The sequence below is a fragment of the Sceloporus occidentalis genome, unplaced genomic scaffold (genome assembly GCF_023333645.1).
Source record: "Sceloporus occidentalis isolate IW3139 unplaced genomic scaffold, rSceOcc1.0.p SCAF_3, whole genome shotgun sequence".
NCBI classification, from domain to species: domain Eukaryota; kingdom Metazoa; phylum Chordata; class Lepidosauria; order Squamata; family Phrynosomatidae; genus Sceloporus; species Sceloporus occidentalis.
Genome location: NW_028316983.1, coordinates 82,959,056 through 82,983,193, shown reverse-complemented (window position 1 = coordinate 82,983,193; position 24,138 = coordinate 82,959,056). Strand labels below are relative to the sequence as shown.

General features: G+C 41.4%; 1 protein-coding gene across 2 annotated transcripts in view; it reads left to right on the top strand.

Moving 5' to 3' along the window:
* The window catches only part of PLPP3 (phospholipid phosphatase 3), an 85,404-nt gene that overhangs the window by 54,709 nt on the left and 6,557 nt on the right, over nt 1-24,138 (top strand). For both annotated transcript variants that reach the window (XM_089515237.1, XM_089515238.1), the window contains 3 exons: nt 985-1,268; nt 3,011-3,068; nt 16,710-16,886. In XM_089515237.1, the coding sequence (XP_089371363.1) occupies nt 985-1,268; nt 3,011-3,068; nt 16,710-16,886 (519 nt within the window). The remainder of the gene's footprint in view (nt 1-984; nt 1,269-3,010; nt 3,069-16,709; nt 16,887-24,138) is intronic.

The following is a 24,138-nucleotide window of genomic DNA, read 5'->3' as shown; positions in this document are numbered from 1 at the left end:
GTGGCAGTACAAGAGAAAACAAGCTGTGCAACAGAAAACTGTTAGATTCTGTCCATGCATTAACTCTGTACATGTGTACCTACCAGTCCAGTTCTCCAGCTCAATGATGTGTAAATATTTACAGAAAAACAAACAGGATTCCATTAAAATTCAACAAAACAGAAGTAGGAACTTCAGCCAGTAGATACTGGGGAATACACACATATCACAGGCATGTCCAAGGGAGTGTGTTCCACTGTCAAACAGCTCTTACTGTTAGGAAGTTCCTCCTAATGTTGAGGTGGAATCTCTTTTCCTGTACTTTGAATCCATTGCTCCAGGTTTCATTCTCTGGAGCAGCAGAAAACAAGCTTGCTTCATCCTCAATATGATACCTCTTCAAATATTTAAACAGGGCTGTCATATCACCTCTTTACTGTCTCTTCTCCATACTAAATATATCCAACTCCCTAAGTTTCCCCTCATAAGGCATGATTTCCACACCCTTCACCATTTTGGCCACCCTCCTCTAGACACACTCCAGCTTCTCAACATCCTTTTTCAATTGTAGTGCCCAGAACTGGACTCAGTATTCCAGGTGAGGCCTAACCAAAGCAGAATAGAGAGACACTATTACTTCCCTTGTTCTAGACACTATACCTCTATTGATGCAGCTTAGAATTGCATTGGCCTTTTTAGCCACCACATCACACTGTTGTCTCATATTTAGACCACAAGTTGAACTGGCAATGGGGGGAAAGCACAGGCAGGTGCCAGGGAGAAAGTTTTCAGTCAGGTCCACCTGTGCAGTATAAAACCATCATCCTGGGTTAATTCCAGCATTCTTCACAAAAGTGGCTTTATACACATTTCATGAAAAGATCTTGGGAGTAGAAGTGGAGTTTCTTTGATCTATTTCTTGACCAGTGCTGTTACTAAAAAAATGTATTGTTATGTTCTGTTCATGGAGAATCTTCTCCCCCCCCCCTTTTTTTTTTTTAACAGATCATCATAGGGGAATTCTACCGGATCCATTGTTTGAAGGAGAAATCCCGGTCTTTCATTCAGAACCCATATGTGGCAGCTTTGTACAAGCAAGTGGGTTGTTTTGCCTTTGGTTGTGCCATCAGCCAGTCCTTCACAGATATTGCCAAAGTTTCCATTGGCCGCTTGAGGCCCAATTTCATTGCAGTTTGTGAACCCAATTTTACCAAAATAAGCTGTTCCCAGGGATATATTGAAGACTATGACTGCCTTAATCCTGATGAAAGTAAAGTCCAGGAAGCTAGGTAAGAACAATTTTCTTTACAACAGAAATAGTTTGGCAGGAATTGAATTAAATTTGCATTGCCTGTATGGGCTCCAAGAAGGAGTAGTGTATATCTGGCAGACCATATCTCCCTGTATGAACCTCCCTGAGATCCTCTGGAGAGGCCCTTCTCTCTGTTCCACCAGAATCACAAGCACAGTTGGTGGGGATGCAAGAGAGGGCTTGTCAGTGGCTTCCCCTAGACTTTGGAACTCCCTGCCCAGGAAGACCAGAGTGGCCCCCTCCTTACTGGCCTTCCACCGGCAGGTTAAAGCCTTCTTATGCTTGCAGGCTTTTTTAAACAGAATGTTTCTTAAAGGACCAGCTAGGGTGTTGTATCATTTTAAGTGTTTTAAATTTTTTAGCTTTCTAATTGTATTTTTATTCTTTTAATAAGCAATCTATTTTAATATTGGCCTGTTACAGACTGCCAAAATAAAGCTGCTTCGGGTCTCTTTGGAGGTATGCTGTTTAAATGATGCATGCATCCTAAGAATCCGGAAGCTGCACCAAAGCTGCACTCCAGTGCTTAGGAATGGAGTGTGGCTTTGGCGCGACCTCCGGACTCTTAGGACCCATGCATCATTTAAATAGCATACCTCCAAAGAGACCCGAAGCAGCTTTATTTTGGCAGTCTGTAACAGGCCATTGTAAAAATTTAATTCTGTTTTAATGTATCACTTTTCTATGTTTTAACTGTATTTTTTTAAATATTGTGAAGCCACTCCCAGTTCTGGGAAAAGAGCAGGATACAGATAAATATAATAATAAATAATAAATAATAAATAATAGTATCCAAAATATTTATCATTTTGAAAAATGGCAAGTAAATACAATGGGCTCTCCACATTCTTGGAGTTAGGGGCACAGGACCCCCATGAAAGTAGGAAAATATATTTTAAAAAAAACACTAATTTTTTAACCCGAGAGAACACCTCCCTAGGAATCTCTAGGTCCCCCACTGCAACTCTATCATCAACATCTGCTGGAAACTGACCATAGAATCATGCTGGAGGACCTACAAATGCCTAGAAAAGTGTTTTTTCTAGTAATCTCTAGGTCCTTCTGTGTGACTCGATAGTCATCTTCTAGCAGAATTGTGCTGGAGGACCTAGAGATTCCTAGAAGAGAACATATTAATCCAATCCCCAAACAATAAAATCTGTAAAAGTCAAAGTTGCAAATGTGGAGTGCTGATTGTACTATGATTTGAGTTCATGTTGAAGGAAAAGTTTGAGTAGCACCAATACAGTAATAACTTTTTAAATGAAAATGTTTCTCCCAACTGCTTTGAGTAGATGGACTGAACCAAATGGTTGGGCAACAGCAAGATGGCATAATTGTTATCAGTGCTCTGGCAACAGGGCTTTATTCCAAACATTTATTTAAAACTGCCATCTTGATAGGGATGTGTAAGTATTGGGGGGGGGGGGTTGCACCTCTTACAATACAAACTAAAGGAAATATAGGGAACAGTGAATAATGCTTTCTTACTTACCTACTTACCTAAGTAAGTATGTAACTTAATTGAATATTTACAAAAACCTGCTAAAGAGGCTGTCTCGAAAGATTTTGATTAACAATGATTTATATTTTTTATCCCTTTGTCCACTTAATATCTATATTAGTATGCAAAGGTGTTCGAAAAATGAAATTTAAACATTTGTTGAAATAACAGAAAGAGTATAATACTTTGATATTGTTTTCTTTTTCCTTCAACAGGAAATCATTTTTCTCTGGTCATGCTTCTTTTTCCCTGTATACCATGCTTTATTTGGTGGTAAGTATAAGTTATTTTGATTAATAACATGCATAATGATGGAGGAAAATGGGCAGTATGCTTATCCAGAGGCAGAGAAGAATCTTTAGTGCAGATCTTATCATTAATATAGTTACAAATTGAAATCTTATGCTCCTAAATCCTCTGACCAACAGCTCAAACCTGCAGCCTTGAAAATGATAGAACCTTCCTCATAAAGCCACTTACAGTATGTGCGAGCAGAAATTCACGAGCATTTGTAAAAATAAATGACATGGCTAGTAAAGAGGGCAGCCATTTCTGCTACCATGAAGAACTGTAGCCACAGGAACTCAGGTGGTTGCTTGCTCATGCTTTTGTTTTACTCTAGATTCAGAGCAGCTTGTCTCTACAGGTTTGTGCAGCTGCATACAAAGTAGTTTGAGAAAATCATTGATGTGAATTTGTATGACTGGTTATTGCATGCAATGTCAACGCAAGGTTATTTATTTCTAGCACAGCAAATTATCAGGTTCTGTCTACCTCAAAAGGTGGTAGACTCTCCTTCCCTTGAGGTTTCCCTTAAGGTTTCCAAGCAAAGGTTGGGTGGCCATCTGTCACAGTTGCTTTTGTTGTTGATTTCCCCTGGCAGGAGGTGGAATAAATTGCCCCTTGGGATCCCTTCCAACTCTACAAGTCTAAGATCCCTTGGGTTTGCAGAAGTCAACTTTTCTATCCGCTCCTTCATGAAAGCCCCTCCAGGCTCCTGAAAAATGGAACATAGAAAGTCAAGGACCTTGCTGAATGTTATTATTATTATTATTATTATTATTATTAACCTTTATTTATAAAGCGCTGTAAATTTACACAGCGCTGTACATACAATCTTTTTAATTGGACGGTTCCCTGCCCTCAGGCTTACAATCTAAAAAGACATGACACAAAAGGAGAAGGGAGGTGGTGGGGAAGGGGATGAGGGCCAGCAGTTCTTTACCTCCGAGGCCTGGATCAGGGGAGATGGACTGGAGGGAGGGCTTGGCTTCTTAATGGATGGTTAATCCATTTGCAGAATTTGCAGAATGTAGTGAATTATGGTGTCTGCAGGAGGGGAAATTCCCCTCTGAATCAGGTAGAAGAATTTTTGTGAGGCGAAGGCAGATCCTCGATCTAAAGATAGACTTTTTGCCCTGGCATTGTGGTTATCAGATATGTGTATGATTCATGATCAATCTAGCTTTAAACTGATAATTCCATGCACAAGGGAAAGTAGCCTGTATGATGCCATTGTGTGCATATCACAAGGCTTTTTATTGTCTCTAAAGGGATAGTATTATAGTTTATGAAGCCAGGAACAAGTATCAGAGCTACATTAGAGATTCTAGTTTGTTTTATAAAAATAGAGTTCTCTGTTACATCCAAAATGGCACTCTAATCTAATGTTGGTCAGGTATATTGCTACTTGTGATTTGATCCTCATTAATTATCCTGATTTTGTAAATATGAAATTGGATAACTGATTCTTGCATAAATACTGATTGATGAATAGTCTGTACATTGTTTTGGTATTTTGCCATTGGTTATAAATGCCATTTGGCATTTTTCCATTGGTTGTAATTGTTTCTAGCTGATCTCAGTGGTGTACAATCACAAGAAGAACACAACATGGGTTTGTATGTCTATAAGTGTGGGTTTGTATGTATAACCCGTGCTTAGCTGGGCAACAGTAACCACAAATCATGTTCAGTTCACTACCATTAACCTTCAGAACTTGCACTTAGCGACTTTCTAACAGCAGTGAAAATTCCAGTTCATTGAGGTTTAGGGTCAGGACCAGGGTGAGGGTTCTGGTTAGGTCAGGGTTAAGTTTATGTGTAGTTCTTGCATTTCCTGATTCCAATGTAAACCTCACTCCCCGTATACAAGCCTGCTAATAACAAGAGCATATCAGTAAAGCTTTGCTGCATTGTGGCTCACTAGTGAACAGCATGGGAGGTTTTTGTCCCTTCATGACACATTGAACAAAAAGCAAATTATATTTTAGTCTCCAATTCCATTTATTTATTTATTTATTTATTTATGTTAAAAAGTGCATAGTGAATAGTTGAAAATGAGAAAATTTGTTTACAGCTGTGCAGGTGACAATGCAACAGAATGACTAGAGTGCAAATTCAGTTTGACTAAAATGTTCCATTCTGGAGAAGGAGGGCTAATCCACTATTATTTTCTCTAGTCTCTGAATAAAGCAAGAGCTCTAAGAGCACAAGGAATGCAATCTTGCACCTGTTTCATTTCACCATGGAACATTATTGAGACAGTGTTAGGCTGCTTATTTAGTATTTACATATACTGAATCAAAAGCATAATTATGCGCTTCATTAGGTTACAAAACAAAACCCAAAACTCAAACCCCTATTTATGGGGTAGCACTCCATGATGCAGGGCAGGTGGAGTTTCTTGCCCATGTAGTTTTACTCAAATGTTGGGGCTAGTCTTGTTTTTCTTTGTCAATGAAAAATGGCTTTCCCCTTCCTTTCCTCAACTTGTTATGCCAGAGTGCTTCCTGACTATAGCCGCTGGAAGTATGCTTGATAGAGCTTGTGAAAGGAACCCAGCACAGGTCAATTATTGGTGGAACTACCCTAAACTTTTTGGAAGTAAAAAAAGTGAGATTTAGGGAGTGATTTATGGTACATGTAATTAGGGGAAAACATTTTTTATAAAAACTTTTGAAACTTTCAAAAGATCTGTGGGCCCCGTATCTCCTGTAACCTTAGATATGAAATGTGGGGAGGGTACAGAGTGGGGTCAGACTGAACTTGTAAAAACATTGCACATGAACCTGTGCTTATGAATAGGCCTTCTCCACCACAATTCCTTCTCTTTGCTGTCTGAAAAGATAAATTAAGACACAACTCCCTGCTGTTTTTCCCTCCTTTTCCTCCCTCTGCTCTTTAAGCTGGAAGCAGCCTCTGTAATTTAATTACCATACCTTTCAGACTGTTTGGTGGTCCCTATGAATTTATTTCCTCATATTTTTCTCTCACTTTTCTTTACATGTTTCAAAGTCATTCCGTAAACATTTACACCATTTCCTCTCAGCAATGCTAAAATAACATTGCCAATGAACTGGAGGGGGGGATAAACAACATGAAAGAAAACTCATTTTCAGGCTCCCTTCTCCCTTGCCTGGGAATTCATAGATGGAAAGTGTCTGGCTGGGAACTGGTTATAGCACGGTTATAGCAGACCTCTACGACGTCTGAATAAATGGTTTGTTTTAGCTAGCATCACTTCCATTTGCCACAAAATGGTGCCACCTTTTCCTATCTTACACCTCCTTAGCTCCCCAGAACTTCCTTTTGACTGATGTCACTGGTTCTATTTACTAGTCAGAGCAGAAATAATAAAATAAAAAGCTCTTGTACAGTTGGAGTGTGAGAGAAACTCCAATCTTCAGTGAGATTTCATGATTTTACAAGTGGTTAATTCCCAGAAATTTGTATGTCTGAGCCAAATGGACAACTGCAAACACTGAAAGCATAAAAAGGGTTGTAGGAGCAAATTAATCACTGAAACACTCACTGGTGTTTTATTTAGTTTATTTTATAAGCTGCCTTTCCCATGGTGTGTAGTTCACCCAACTCAATTTCTTCTTCCCATCTGATTTCAGGAAGCTATCATGGTACTGAACCAGTTCCTGCTGTTAGTAGTGTCCTCTGATCTGCCTTTCTACTGGAGTAGCGCCTGTCTTATCTGGCTTATGTTTCAATTTGTTTGCCATTATTCAGTCCACTACTGACAGCAGGAACTGGTTCAGTACCAAGATAACTTCCCAGAATTGGATGGGAAGAAGAAATTGAGTTGGGTGAACTACACCCCAAAACTCCAAGTAAGCTCTCCCTATAGTTTCATGTCTATGTTAAACAGCATAGAGGTCAGAGCTAAGCTCTGTCAAAGACAACAGCCATGATGTCAAAAAGAAATTTTCCAGCACCACTTTTTGAGTTTGTCCCTCCAGGAAAGACTGGAATCACCGTAAATCAGTACCCCCAAATCTAGTCCAAAAGAGACAGTTTAGAAGGATACCATGGTTGATAGTACTGAAAACTGCTGAGAGATCTGGTAGAGCCAATAGGGGTTACTCCCGCTGTGCACTTCCTGGTATTAGTCATCTACCAAGGGTCCCAAACTTCCCTCCATCCCATATCCATGCCTGAAGTGAGATGGAAATAAAACTTGACATTTGGTGTGTGTGTGTGTGTATGTGTGTGTGTGTGGAGCATCCATCACATGCTCTTGCTAATCATTTTTTTTGAAACTATATCTTCTTTTCTTGCAAAATAATGAATTAATCAGATAGCCAAGGAAATTTAGGTCAGATCCACACTGCAGAAATAATCCAGTTTGACACCATTTTAACTGCCCTGGGTCAGTGCTAAGGAATCCTGGGAATTGTAGCTTATTGTGGAACCAGAGCTCTCTGACAAAGAAGAACAAATGTCTCACAAAACTACAGTTCCCAGAATTCCCTAGTATTGATCTGGGGCAGTTAAAGCAGTGCCAAATTAGAGTATTTCTGCAGTGTGGACTGGACCTTAGTTAGACAGTGAGATCATCAGAGGCAAACTAATGATCTGTTGTAAGTAAGGAAATCGCCCTTACTCTGAGTTAGCTTCATTTCCCATTGCTAATGTCGCTTAGGATCTTACTGCACATGGCTCCAGGCATGGAACAGGAACGGTTCAAAAGGAGCCAAGAAGGGAACAGAACAAGTGGGGGATGCATTTTACTGTACACAGGAAGTCCCTCACTCGTTCCGTTCCCTTCCCTTCCGTTCCCAATCCGTCCCTGAGGAGGCGATTTTTGAGAACTGTTCTGAACAGTTCTCAAAAATCGCATCCTCTGGGACAGATTGGGGAACGGAATGGAACAAGTGAGGGACCTCTGTGTGTAGTAAAATGCATCCCCCATTTGTCCCCCACTTGTTCCCGGCCTCTTTCGTTCTGTTCTCCTTCTGTTCTGTGGAGCCCCTGTATGGTAAGGTTCATAGTCAAAACTCGCTGGCTGCATGACATAGTTGTAAGAAAAAGAAGAAAAAAGGGATGAATAATTTGACCAAAGTAGACAGTGACTTGAGAAGCCAGTGTGGTGTAAAGATTGGAGTGTTGGACTGAGACTCTGGAGATCAATGCTGGGTCAAGAAACCCACTGGGTGACCATGGACAAGTCACATGTTCTTAGCCTCAGTGGAAGGCAATGGCAAACCGCCTCTGAACAAATGTTGCCAAGAAAACCTTATGATAGGTTTGCCTTAGGGTCGCCATAAGTCGGAAACAACTTGAAGGTACACAAGAATAAGAAGACAGTGACTTGACTTCTTGAGAGGGTTATTTTGTTTCGGGCCAGAGACAATTAGATTGTGGTCGAGAAGATCCTGGGAATAGGTTTTTATTTTGGGAGTGCATATGCATCTGGTTGAGAACACAGCTGTCTTGTTATGTTAGAAATCACATGATTTCATCTTTGGAAACAACTGCTAGTGAACACAGAGTAAAGGAGCCTCCCAAATTTTAGAGAAGTCACCTTTGGCTTAAAGTTTTAAGTTCATTAAAAAAGAATTCCAACACCCGGCATGTTTAAACAAGTGTATAATTTTTGTAAAGCTGGGTGCTGCCCTTACAGTTTTCATCTCATTGGAAAGTTGTGGCTGGACTTTTTTCACTGCTCCCCCAGCATACCACACATACACAATATTTGCTGATTCTGAACCTGTAGAATAACAATTTTCAGGTTATATAGGCATGGGTGATCATATCATTTTTAAAAAAAAGTTTTGTTGCTTTCATTTGTCAAAATGCCAGAGAAAGCAAAGTGCTGACTAAGATCAAACAGTCCCACTAAGTGCCAATTTTCCTCTGTTCTCATTTGACTTCAGGTAGAAGAAAGCTGTTGCTATTGAGCCTACTTGGCCGTAGGGGCTCTCCCTCTCACATTCTCGCCCTGTAGGGAGTGGATCTTTGTGAAAATTGCCAGGGTTGCAGTTCTTGGTTGCTGCAAAATCAGCATTCTCTTCCCCTGACTGCTTGGCAAGTTCAGTTTTTAACAAGTGTCTATGGTAAACTTATGTCCTGTTTCCAGCTGAAACTTGGAAATTGCAAGTAAATGTACAATTTTTAAAAAGCTGGATATTTATCTATAGATCTATTAATTTATATTATGCCTTTCTTCTGGCACAAATGGTGGCTTCTATGTCAGTAGAGCAATGAATCCACTTGAGGGTTCAGCCTGAACATTAAAGAAGCTTTAAAGAAATATTAAAGAATCTTTCAATTCTGCTTGACCCTATACTCCAAATTATTAAGGCCAAAACTTGAAGTAGATTTACCACTCCACTGCCACTGGGAGCCATCAGCCACAATTAGTTTTAGTGGATATTCAAGGACAGTATATGGTTCATAAGCTGCAACAGGTGAAATGATCTCTGGAGCAGGGGGTTAAGGATGGTGAACCTGACTTTCCAGAAATTGTTGGGCTGCATCTTGCACTAGTCCTCACTAATTTAGCCAATGATGAGGGGATATAGTCGCCATGTCAGAATCATCCCAGGCTCTGAAATTTCCATGCTGGTCCCTGGAGATATCAAAGGACCTTATCGCACATACTTTAGCCCCCGATCTGGGCACAAGCAGGGGATGAACGTGGCTGAGTGAAAACACATTTTATTGCATGCCACATTGTCCTCAAGGTGGCCCCATGCCATCCCCCGGTGCTAAGCCATCCCCGATCAGGGCTCAGCCGCATGATTTTGCTCTGCTGGAAAGCTTCTGTCTTTCAAAATTCAGTTACCTGAGCCCTGATTGTGGACAGCTTAGCGCCGGGTGATGGAATGGGGCTGCCTTGAGGACAGTATGGCATGTGATAAAATGTGTTTTCACTTGGCCAAGTGCTTCTCCTACCTGTGCCCAAGTGCCAGATAAAAGTGTGTGCGATAAGGTCCATAGTGGCTTTCAGAGTTTTTTACTTCACGTTAATAGTTTCGCCTCTTTTATGGACTTTAAAAATCTGTAGTGTCACCAGAAGACCGCATCACCAGCATAGTTTTTTTAATACGCTATTGTACACAAAATAACAGGTAATCTTATATTTCCTGTAAATATAGAAGGAGGTCTTCTAATTTGTCGTTCTTTTCAGCTGTACATCTCTGATTCCCTCCATGGAAATAGAAGGTGAAGGCTGCTGCAGATTGCTAGGTCATTTGGATTTTTTACCTGGTATATATTACAGGCAAATTTAATACCTCTGTTAAAGAGACTGTAGCATCATGTGCTCTTGGCAGTGGTCTATATTAGAATTCACAATAGCTGGGCACAAGGTCTAACTCTGATTATTATCCTGTAAAATCAACAGAGCTTACATAAAATATTGCCATACCAAGTTCCCACTCATTGATTGGCTCTACACTAGTTGGGATTAACAATTGTTTTGAGGCTTCTGGATTCTCATGTTGTGATATAATGGCTGTATTCTGAATAAAGCATAGAAAAATTACTATCGGTGATTATAGTTCTCACTAGCCATGCTGGATGGGGGTACTTTTCCAAATTATGAATCTGAAAAAATGATGCATCTGACCAAGTAAATTGTTGCCTCCAAAATGTCATATCATAATACATTTATTAGGGTTGGTTTTTTTTTAAGGTGGCTCACCTAATAGAATTTACATTTTGACTGGCAATGGTACAGTGACTATGATGTCTGCCTACTTAGAATGAAAACTGCTTCCAGTAACTGATAGAATTGAGTGAACTCAGCAGGCTTATATATGTGTATATTCATATATGTGTACATACCGTTTAGCATCCAATACTGTGTGCAAATTCCTGCAGTGGAAATAATCATGGTTTATGAACCAGACATAATGGCTCCGTACAGACAGGCCAAAATAAAACTGCTTTGGGTCACTTTGGAGGTGTGCTGTGTAAATGATGCATGTGTCCTAAGAGTCCAGAAGCCGTGCCAAAGCTACGCTCCAGTCCTAAGGACTGCATCATTTAAACAGCACACCTCCAAAGTGACCCAAAGCAGCTTTATTTTGGCCTGTCTGTATGGGCCCAATGTCTCCAAAATATGACTTGACATATGTCTCCATTTTTAAAAAAATAATGTTATTTTCACAAACATTGTCACATTAATGATTGGCACCAATTATAAACTCAGGAATTGTGTAGTGGATATCCATGCCAAGGTCCCATAAAGTTACCACAGAAATCCAGAATAAGATTTTAGGATATGCTAGGCCATAGCATATTGTTGACTAAATGCCTAATTATGATACAACTAAGCCACTTTATTCTTTTATTTTTTTCTTTTGTAGAAGAACATTACCAGTTATTCCAGAGATTGCTAAAATAAGTCAGACATAATGTTGACTGCAGACTCTTCCATGTGCCAGCCAAATTTTAACCAAGCTGCTAGATTAATTTCTTATATAAATTTACCAATGTTTATGCTATTGGGAAATAAACTCCTGAGGTGGTAAACTTAAATGCTGCTTGTTTGACTTCCTAGGATTGTGCTATACTTACTCTTAGCCAAATGAGCAGTGTGTTCATGTACGGGATGCCAAATAGCAAACGTCTGACTATTATATTGGGATCATGGCCAATCTGTTAGTCATTGGATAAACATTAGTGACTGATTTCAAAGCACCAGACTGAACAAAGGGAAAGACTTCTGCCTTCCCCTCCCTTGTGTGTTCATAACCCATCTACTTGAATGAATGTTCATTCATTTGAAAAGAAGTGTCAATACTCAGCAATTTAATAATTATGAATCGTTTTTAGTTCCAGGTCTATAAAGTGCCTTACAGTTATTTATCATATTCATCCTCATCTTGGAATGTAGGTGACATCACACTTGCCTTGGATTTGTTACTTAGGATTCTAAGGTGCTCTTTTAATGTCCACCTCCAAAACCATTGCCATCACACTTCCTAGATTTATTTTATGATCTATGTGTGCTTGGCCACATCCCTCCCCACCCTCTCATTACACTGATTCAACAATCTATATTGAACAGTTACACCATCTTTCTCAAGTATTTTCAGATAATAAAAAAATCATGAGGTAGCCAGCAATGCTCTAACACAGCTGGAACTTGGAACAAAGCAACGGCTGTCATACGTTAGCTGTGCAATTGATACAATTCACTTTTTTTAATTTAAAGAAATGCAAAAAATTTTCTCAAGATCAAATGAGAAAAAAAATTGCCCATCTCACTGAACAGAAAAATGTTATGGTTTCTCATTTTTGCATGTGAAAATGAAGCAAGCAAGAATGTATATCTGTAATGAAAAGCCATTTTACTCTGTGTGTGCGTGCATGCATTCACACATATGAATATGAAAAAGCTTCTTTAAGTTGTTGAAGAGACAGGAATGCCTCCTTTCCATTTGTCTGGAATCCTCTGACATCAGTAGAAGTGCTGCCAGTTCTGTGGTGATACATGGGAGGTTTCCCAACCATTCCTGCTCCAAGGGGTCACCGGGTCGTTGCATTCTTCCCTCCCTTTTTGGTTTTGTGGCATTGATCTCCTCCATGCAATTGGGTACTCCTTTTCCCATTGTTGCTTATTGGTCTGCAATGGCAGTTGATCATTTTATGTTACTATATAAACACCACACAGGCGCCTCTGTAAACCTCCTATGACTGAGTTAGCAGACTTTAGTAAAAAAAAAAAAAAAAACCACTTGTAATTCACTCACTGTCTGCTGTAAAAACAACTTCAGTTGAAATGATTTTTTTTTTACATTAAATGTTTGTTTTCTTTAGCTTGGCTTCACTTTATAATGAAAGCCTTAGGATATAAGAAGGGCAGTATCGGTGTCACAAATGGATAATAGCTGAGGCACAATCTGGGGGTGGGGATGGATTTTATTAAAAGGACATAAAAGTCAGTTAGTTAACGCTTCATATCCTGAAGAAAACCCTGGTCAACATGTATGCTGATTCCAAGGGGGATTATTACATTTGTTGTTACATCTAAAAAATGACTCTAATCTATTAAAGGCTCATATGCCTTTAGAGTTGGGTAAAGAATAAAATTCCACCATATTAAGTCTTCTTCACAAATGGAATGCAATGCTAGGGAAAGTATTACCTTGCAAAATTCTATATATGTGTTTTAAAGCATGAGTAGGGAAAAAGAAGCCTGTGAGCCATGTAGGGTCCCCTTTTGTGGTCTTTGAATCACCCTACCATCCTCCTGCAAGCTGAGAGACCTTCTGTTTGTAAAATATAAGGCTAATTTTAGGGTTATTGCCCCAAATGCAAGATGGTTTAGATTTTCTGTATCCTCTATGCTTTTTGTTTGGCTGTAAAGTGGTTCCACAGGTGGTCAGTGGGAGTCGTATGAAATCACTTCCAGTGTTTTGTGATATTCTGGTGTGACCCGAAGGGGGATGGTGGGGCAAAAATTGTCCTCTGCACCATGCACAGTTGTCCACCCCTAAAATTACACAAGCTCTCTTCAGCTGAATTTGGCAATTAATGCCCAAGGCATGGGTCTTTTTCTTCTGATGCAATGCTGACTGGTTTGCTCTAGTGCACTTGCTGATTAAAGCAATCAGCAAGCTATCAGTAACTTTGAAAACTGGTCTTAAAATCTGAAATGGTCATTTAAAATTGTACGGTCAGCCCTCTGTATCCACATATTTTTTATCCACAGATTCAAGCATCCATGGCTTACAAAATGTAAGCCTTGATTTTGCCATTTTTTAAATAGGGGGCACCATTTTTTGTGTGCCATTTAATAGGACTTGAGCATTCATGGATTTTGTCATCCACAGGAGGTCCTGGAGCCAAACCTCAGTCGATACCAAGGGCCCACTGAAATTATCACAAGCACACAAGTACAGAAAAACAACAAACAGCTGTCTTTCTGACAGATGAATTAATTCTGGGTAAAATAACAAGGGGATGATCTTCATTTATGTATAGCCTGTATGCCTATGCCAATGATAGACAAAGGAACCTTATAAAGATGTTGTCCAAGTTCAAAGCTTTTCTGTTGTGATTGTGTTCCCAGAATTGTTGTCCATGTGTCTGGGATTAAGCTGAGGACTTTCTAATCACAAAGAACACATGGAATCGCAAGCCTGAATTTGAGTCCCAGCATTATAGTAATTAAGTACTGACAGAGAATATGATTGCATGTCATTTATCCACAGAACTGAAAAGTCTGTCTGTGTATTTTCTCTTTTTAAACAGGCAGAATAAAGAATAATATGAAGGCACATGACTATTGTGGGTGGCTTTTGCATATGATCCTGTAGGTGTAATGCAATAGCTACAACACTTAAGTTCTCCTGCCATAAATGTTTTTTTCTGCATAGATTACGCCCTGCAGACATTTCTCTGACCTTGTAGCATTCATTTGCTCTCGTCTGGGTTGCTCCATGTAATACAGGAAGGCAGCATTTGGGTGGAGGACAATCCGTCATGCTTACACTCTCTTTCACCAAGCTTTTTGGGTTGGGTCATTCTCCAGCATCTTTGATTTGTGGGTAGATATTTTGTGCTTTTCCTGCAGCCTTTTCCCCTTCTGGCTTCCCCAGTTCCCACAGGAACCCAAGGAATAGGATGTACCCAGCACTTTGGAGAGGAAACTAGATCAGGATAAGTGGGAAGAGGTGAGGCAGGGGACAATACCCATTTGACATCATTTCTGCTACTTCATTTCAGAACAGGTCCTCAGTTGGTCGTTGATTTGTTTGGTTAGACACTAAAGCAAAAATATAATTATTTTCACTCTGGGCTTTACATTCAAAGAGCTTTAAAACTTAGTTCAAGAAGCAGTTAAACAATACCAGGATTTCAGTCACTGAATAATATTGCAGTTGTATTTGAAGTACTGTCAGTGTTCAGGTCCCCCCATCTCTTAAATATTTTTGTAGATCTGAACAAGGTAAAGAAGAGTGGGAAGTAAAATGATAAAGGGATTAAAGTATCTGGACTTGTCAGTTTTAAAAATTCCATAAACAGATTACAGTACCCTAAACACTGTATCTCTCTATGCAAGCCTACTAAGTTTTAAGATCTTTGGGGAAGGGGTTTCTCTCGATCCCACCGCCATCACAGCTATGTCTGGTGAGTACTTGGGAAAGAACCTTCTGGTGGCTATTCCCATACTATGAAATCTCTTTGAAAAGTAGCTCAGTTTGCCCCATCTCTACTTTCTTTGTGCCAGCAGATTTTTTTTTAATTACATAGTCCTTCATCTTTTAACAGGTTCAGATAGTGCAAAGGATGTGCTGGTTCTGTGTGTGTGTGTAATAGGTTTTAATATGTTTTAACTGTTCTAAATCAGTATTTTAAAGTGGATTTTTGTTTACTGCTTTGGATTATTGAATTGTTGATTGTTTTAGCTGTTTTCTTTGAACATACAATGTGATCCACTTTGGGTTCCAAATGTGAGAAAAGCAGGATATAAATTAAAGAAAGAAAAGAAATGTGTGATAGAGGCTCATAAAATTATGAATAGTGTGCAGAATGTTGATAGAGAGGCCTCTCTGGAAATTATAATGGCAAAAGTGGGGTAGTGATGACATTGGGACTCCAGGACATCCAGTGAATTTCATTTGATTGAAGACAGACAAAAACAGTGCTCTTAATAGATGATACATTTCTTAAGTTTATTTTCTGCTTTTATGAGGCAAAGAGAAAAATAAATCATGTCTGATCTGCCCACAATATCTGGCCAAGCTAAAGTCAGATTGGTTGTACTCTCAAAAATATTGTCTATGACTGGCTTGCCCATTCTTACTATAATGGGATAAATGAACTCAGAAGGTGGCTTGACTTTCTATCAGGGAAGGAAGATCATCAATCACAAGGTGGAGGTTGGTGCATAATAGTTTCTCATGCGGGACTACACAACAGTTGCCTATTCAACATTCCCTGACTTAGTTTTGAACTACTGCAACTCCTCCACAGCCATTATGTAGTAGAAAGTGATGGGGGGGGGGATTGGATATGTATTTTGATATATCCCTGTAGCCAGATGTAAAATGATTACACCATCTGTCAAGATCTGCTGGGGTTGTCTGGAAGTCTTAGCTGATTATGTAGTCTGGGGTGGGCAACTCTGGGAGGTTAGGGGGGCACATTAGCTATAGAGGAGACCTTGTGGGTGCGCTCCTCCGCTGTATCCCCCAGTACAAACTCCAATTCTCTGCCCCCAAATAATCCCCAAAGACTTCTAGGGGCTGTGGGAAGCATTTTCACCATATTTTTAGGCCATTGTTTTCATGGGGACATGACTGGACACTTCGCTGACCCCACTCCCACTCACAGATTGGACATAGAGAGTCTGCAGCAGATGTAGTAACTTTCAGGGGGCTTTCAGGGAGCTTTGGTCATTGTGGAGGGGGTAAAGGAGTAACAGCCTCCTCAATAACAATAAAAAGGTGGGCTTCAGGCTATGCGTGCCAGGATTCCAGCTATTGTTTCCTGTTGAATGACGGCTGGCTGCACAGGATAAACCAGCCCAAAGTATGACATTCCTGTTGGTGTGGTACTAAGCAGGGGTAATGGAAGCTCCATAACAGATAATAGTGTTTGTACACACTCTCATGGAGAGAAAACATTATAATATCTGATGTCCTACTTTTCCTTTTCTTTTCAGCTATACCTGCAAGCCAGGTTCACTTGGAGAGGAGCTCGGCTGCTGCGTCCTCTGCTCCAGTTTACACTGATTATGATGGCATTTTATACAGGACTTTCTCGTGTGTCTGATCACAAACATCATCCAACAGATGTACTGGCAGGATTCACACAGGGGGCCCTGGTGGCTTATTGCATAGTAAGTGTCATATACCGCTGGTGTATTATTTCAACAAATAATCATTGATATGCATCAAATGTGCAAGATTGGTAGTACTCTAACTCAAATGCATGGGTGTTGGCTTCTGGTGGATAGCATGATAGGAGCTTGACTGTATATGGCATTATGACAAACCAACAATGTCGAGATCCATCTAAAAAGGTTGCATCCTCATCACTTTGATCTCAGTAGAGCATTGAGCACTCAGGAAAGTAAATATATCAGGCATGATGTCTTTGGAAAATTGGCTTGTTTTACTGAGCCGTTTTCAAAATATACAAGAGGACAAACTCAATCAAGGAAGCCACAGCCCTGAGTTTGCAAGACCTGATTTTGTAGCTTATCACACAGCTTTGAAAAGCATCTTACCACTCCCAACTGAATTCTAATTTGCAATGTATCCTGATATCATCACTTGGACTTTTGCTGCTGCTGCTGCCACTGGACAGATGTAGCCAAGGTAATTTCTGGATAGAATCTGAGTTCAGCTGGCCGATTTGCAAAGCTGGGAAGCTTTCGGCTTTGAAAAGAGACCAGCTGAACTCGGATTCTATCCAGAAATGACCCGGGCTGCACCCACCCGGCACCGCCAGCAGCAAAAATCCAAGTGATGATATCAGGATACAACACAAATAAGAATTCAATTTGGGAATAGTAAGTTGTTTTTTAAATCTGTGTGATAAGTTCCTAGATCTGTTGATAGCAGAGTGAGTTGGAATGGAGGCCTGGTGGCGCGGTGGTTAAATGCCTGTACTGCAGCCATTCACTCGAAACCACAAGGTTGTGAGTTCAAGACCAGCAAAAGGGCCCAAGCTCGACTCAGGCTTGCATCCTTCCGAGGTGGCTAAAATGAGTACCCAGACTGTTGGGGGCAAATTAGCTTACTTGCTAATTAGCTTACTTGCTGTTCACCGCTATGATCCTTGGAATAGCGGTATATAAATAAAACAAATTATTATTATTATTATTATTATTATTATTATTATTAGTTGGTGGTCTCTCATTCATGGGATCACCATAAGTTAAAGTCAACTTGATGGCAATTAGAACAATAAATTTTGAAACAAGGTGCAGCCAGAGATCCAAGATATGACTAGTTTTACCAGTGACTAGGTAGATTATGCTAGGGTTTATAAAACCCAAGAAGGGAAGAAATGATAGCCTTAAGCAAATGTTGAATGTTTCCTTATACTGCTGGAAACTAGAAAGATAAATGTCCAGTGAATTCTAGCTTTCTGGTGTAATATATACACAATAAGGCTCATGTGAAACAGCTGTTTTCTACATTTTCCTCTTAAGTATTAGGTTTGGTATGTTTAGTGCATAGAAGGAGCTGTTTTTGAACATGTGCCAAACTGGGCATATTACCAGGATAGCTCACCTAACCAAATGTATAAATGATTACAGCAGTTCTTGCTTTGAAAAACTAAACACTTTCAAAGGCAGCTGAAAATACACACACACACACACACACACACACACACACACAGAGTCAATTTCATTCATTCATTTCCACTGTTAGCAGACCACTGTCAACATTTTTGAGCAATGCAGTCTCTGATTTCGCAAGTAAGGTTTGCAAATCTAAGCAGCTTGAAGGAACATGCACAGATCAGTGTTTCCCTTTGAGCTGAATCAGAAGGCGTAGTAAGATGAAACTTGGGTCTGGTCTTTTGATGGAAAGAGCAGGGGTGCATCTGTTTATGTGTTTTATTGTGTAATGTAGTGAAAAGTGTTCTTGCAAAAATTATTTGGCCAAGGTATGATTACTTTTCTGCTCCTAGCTAACTTGTTCTCATGCCATTCACTTTCTAAACACGACCAGATTGTTTAATCCTTTTAACTTCACACATATACAGACCCTTTATATATAAGCCTTTCATGTAGGCCAAGTAACCTTGCTTAAATGAAATTGTTTTATTCTTTACCTTATCTACGTCTAGGTCTAATTTATTCATATCTAACATATTTGAAAAGTACCATGTGCTTCTTATGGATTGAAATGGGTTAGCTCTCAAGTAAACATTTGGGACATGCCCCCCCTTGCATCTTTGTTTTTGCATTCTTCCAATTTATTGTTAGAAAAATATTTACATAGTGAGACACATGACCAGCAACCAGGAAAGGAGTTCATTTGCCTTTCATCATGTTCATTCATGATTGAAATGTAGCTATCTAAATACTCCAACAGACAAGTGTGTGTGTGTGTAATCATTTGAAGCTCAGATTAGATAACAGAAACTTTAAAAATAATAATTATAATAACAATGAACAAATACTTCCAGCACATTCTCATGCATACCTACTTAGAAAGTTAATGGAGCTTAATTCCAGGGAGATGGGTCTGGCATGATAGACATGCTTATATACAGAACTAATGCTGTCTTACAGCCAAACTAGCCATTGTCTCTGCTAATGCATCATTCCAATCATATTTGCTGAAAGGCAAGCTATATACTACCTGTGACTTCTATGATACAAATTCTTAATCCTTTCTTCATTGTACAACATGCTGACAGGACTCTGGCCATAACTATTTCACAAGGAGAGGGTCATTCTAACCCTTTGTTTCCACACCATTGCTCCAGTTTAACACCAACATGGTTTGAGATGGGTATGGCTGCCCAGAAAAGTGACCCTCCTGTTGTAGGGGTGGAATGGTTCAAAGTAAATGAGCCACACACACGCTGTGGAAATCAGGCAGATTCTACATTAGCATTAGGATTAGTCTGAAAATGAAACTGCCAGTGTTGTAAAAACTTTATACAAATCTGATACAGCCACAGGGACCCTTTCACGCTACATAAATATAACCCTGTGATTCCCCATTAACCCCTGTAGCTGCATCTTTTGAATGGGATTTGTAGTTTGGTGAGGCACTAGAGGTCTCTGGCTAAGAATTCGAAATACTGCTCCCTAAACTGTAAATCTCAGGGTTCCATAGGATGCAGCCAAGGTAGTTCAAGTGGAATCATAATGCTGTCATCATCTAATATAAAAGAGCCCTGTTCACCACATCTTAAAAAGGATATCTGGGGGTTCCAGGTCACTGAAGTTTTCAAAGGTGGCAGACCTGTCTCTGTTGCGCCATGAATGGGAATAGCAATGAATGTTTCAGATGGATTTCTGTTTGATGGTTCCACATAAAAGGGCAATTTTCCACAGTAACCCCTAAATGGTGGCCCTCTGCATCAGGTCAGGTCAACAATCTTGCCATGTTTTGGACACTTGTTGGAAATCTGTCTTTTAATGTTGGCTTTCTTTCAGCCACAAGGTGTTTGGAACTACCATATGACTGCATTCTTGCTGGATTGTTTAATGGTAATTCTGTAATCTATTTGGGGATTTCATGAAATGAGAAATAGTATACAAGTTTTTCATAATAATGAAAAGAGAGAGGGGGAAATGGCAGACATCTTGCAAGCTGCTGGTAGCCTCAAAGGAGGAAATTTATGGAGCTAAATTCTTGATCCTGTAAGCTTCACCTCTAAAAATAAGCACAGGTTTGGGAGAAGATGGTTAGATTTAGATGATTTAGAACTCCTGCCACCCCTGTGGTTTGGCAGTCTGGATTATGGGTTCCTAAAATGAATTTTGCAAAATAAATATATGGAGTCTTGGAACACCTGCTTAGCAAGCAGTATGGCCACAAGAGAACAGCAGGAATTAGACACATTTACGTTGGGTTTGGAATTGTGTGGTCCACCAGAAGTTCTTGAGCTGCAACTCTCCGCATTCATCACCACTGACTATACTGACTAGGGCTAGCAGGAATTACTGTTCAGCAAACCTCCTCTGAACAAATATTGCCAAGAAAACCCCACAACAAGTTCACCTTGGAGTTACCATAAGTCAAAAATGACTTGAAAGCACACAACAACAACAAGAGGCACCTGGTTCATTATACAATTATCACCCCTGATGTACACAGAAGAGTTGGAGGGCAAGTGCACAATCCCTCCCACACCCATCAATGCCGTTTATTCTGCAAGGTCTAGTCTGGAGCCCAGTTTAAATCTGCTGGGGAGAAACATATGGAGATGGATAATTTGTGAGCAGGAGAATAGTAAAAGTATCTCTTCCCTTGTCTCTTCTTGTCAGCAAAAGTTCCTTCTCCAATATTTTTCTCATAACGTGTTTGTTACTGCCATTTCTATTGAAATCCGATGAGCAACTCCTTCCTATATTTATTCAGCAGCGGTAGTGTTAGCTCCAGTGTTTCTAGTTTACATATGCACACAACAATATACAGTCGGCCCTCCTTATACGCAGATTTGCCATGCGCGGATTTGAGCATAAGTGCATGGCAAATCCGGAGGTTGTCCCCAATGGCGGCGCATGTGCACGCGCACCGCCATTGGGGACAACTTCCCTCCCTCCCCTCTCCTCCCCCCAACTCTTTCCCTCCCTCCCTCCCTCCCTCCCTCCCTCCCTCCCTCCTTACTTACCTTTTCCTCCCCGGTGCCGCATTGCTGCTGCCGCCACCGCCACCTCAGCTGTAGCAGGGGGAAGGCAGGGTGGGGGTTTTGGAGGCAAAGAAGCCTCCAGCCTGCCACCCGGCCCTTCTGTGGCGGCGGCGGCGGCAGCGGAGGACCAGCGGCAGAGGCCTCTTCGGCCTCCTCTCTGCCACCGCCGCCTCCAGCACCTCTGTGCAAGGGCCGGGTGGTGGGCTGGAGGCCTTTTAGCCTCCAGTCCGCCACTCGGCCCCTGCATCGAGGTGCTGGCGCCGGCGGTGGAGAGGAGGCCAAAGAGGCCCCAGGCGCTCGTCCTCCTCCTCCTCTCCGCCGCCATTGCCAGGGGAAAGGCCGGATGCTGCTCCTAGAGGCCTCCAGGAGCAGCACCCGGCCTTTCCCCCGGCAGCGGTGGCGGCAGAGAGGAGGCCTCTGGCGCTGGTCCTCCAGCGCCAGAGGCCTCCTCTCCGCCGCTACATCCAGGGGAAAGGCCGGGTGCTGCTCCTGGAGGCCTCCATGAGCAGCATCCGGCCTTTCCCCTGGAAATGGCGGCGGAGAGGAGGAGGAGGACGAGCGCCTGGGGCCTCTTCGGCCTCCTCTCCGCTGCCGGCGCCAGCACCTCGCTGCAGGGGCCGAGTGGCGGACTGGAGGCCAAGAGGCCTCCAGCCCACCACCCGGCCCTTGCACAGAGGTGCTGGCAGCGGCGGCGGCAGAGAGGAGGCCGAAGAGGCCTCTGCCGCTGGTCCTCCGCTGCCGCCACTGCCGCCACAGAAGGGCCGGGTGGCAGGCTGGAGGCTTCTTTGCCTCCAAAACCCCCACCTGGCCTTCCCCCTGCTACGGCTGAGGCGGCGGCGGCGGCAGCAGCAACACAGCACCGGGGAGGAAAAGGTAAGTAAGGAGGGAGGGAGGGAGGGAGGGAGGGAAGGAAAGAGTTGGAGGGAGGAGAGGGGACAACGGGACTTGAGCATACGCGGATTTTGGTATACGCAGGGGGGTCCGGAATGGATCCCCCGCATATACCAAGGGCCGACTGTGTGCTCAAAGCTTTAATGATCTTTTAAAAATCATTCCTGCTGATCTTCATAGATACCACAGACATCCACCTGTTATGAAGTCTTGGAAAGAAAAGAGAAAAGGCCTGAAGTATTTTATTATATCTTATTTTAACAATCAAGCACTTCACTCTCAGCTCAGGTATAACGTGGCTTTATCCAGACGTTATTTTGAGATCCTGCTGTCAGAGCTGGCTGTATAGGGATAATCTGTAATTCTACCATGCTTTAACCACTTTTTCAAAGGGTGGAGTTTGACAGAGCAAGGAGGAACTCGGTTGGACAGGGTGTAGTATTAGGATGCCAGTGAAGGCAGCACATCCAAACAAAAAAATTCTGACAGACAATAGGAGTCCCAGTGCAGATCCATCATTTCCCGTCTAAATGACAAGTTACAAATCTAGCACTTTTTTCCTGATTTGTAAACAGATGGTGTGCTTTGCCAGCCCGGAGAACGGGTGAGAGTTCAGCAGCTATAGGCTGACTTTCCTGTGACAAGGTAAAGCCACTGAGGAAGCAGCTGGATGAGAAACGGCAAACACATGTATGGCCCTTCCTCTTTCTCCCTGGGCTCTCCCACCCTCGCAGCCTCTCTTTTGTAAATTTCAGTCCTGAGCCAGGATACAGAGAGGGCATTGGTCACTCTTTGCTGTGCCCTTACAGAGCCCTTTGGAGAAAAGACAGGCATGGCCGTAGAAGAGGAAGGTGAAAGAGGGGTAGCTTGTAGTTTCCTATGTCTTCCCTGTGGTTTCCGGTTCACAAGGAATGACTAAAACACAGCTATCATCTCAAGACTTGTTTATAGTGCTGTCATTGAGATACAGCAATGTCATCTCTTTCTCTCTTCTTACACACACATGCACCACATTTTATTTTATTTTTTCCATTGCTAGTTTCTATCCTGTTCTTTGAACTAGATGGGCACTTTGGCTTTAATGCTTCTGCTTCTGCTTGGTGGTATTTATCAAGTATTTAAAAACTCACTTCAGATGTTTCCACATATCTTTCTGTACAGTTCGTTTGTACATTGCTTACAAACTGATTATTACTGGTAGACATACCCCCCCCTCCCCAGTTTAGAAGCAGGTGTTAGAAATCCTTCAGATAAAAGATTTGCAAGCTCAAATAACCCTCAGCATTATATTTTCTTGCTGAAAAACACAGATGGAATACTTTCCCCCCACAAATATCCAGACATTATTTCTTAACGGATAACAAATATGAGATAGAATCATAGAGTTGGAAGAGACCACAGGGGCCATCCAGTCCAACCCCCTGCTATGCAGGAACCATCCATCAAAGCATCTCTGACAGATGGCCATCCAGCCTCTGTTTAAAGACCTCTAAGGAAGGAGACTCCACTATGCTTCGAGGGAGTTTGTTCCACTGTCGAACAGCCCTTACTGTCAGGAAGTTCCTCCTAATGTTGAGGTGGAATCTCTTTTCCTGCAGTTTGCATTCATTGTTCTGCATTCTAGTCTCTGGAGCAGCAGAAAACAAGTTTGGTCCCTCCTCAATATTACATCCCTTCAATATTGCAGTTGTGGTTATTTTTCATGTTTTCAGGGTTGAGACAACTTGAAGAATAGCATTTTTAGCATGGGAAGCTGAGACACAAAATAGGAACAGTGCAATTCTGAATTAGGTTCTGAATATCATTTTATGAATCAATCAGTACTGCCAACTCCTTCCTTTTCTTATGTCATCTCCTTCCTTTTCAGAGTTTGT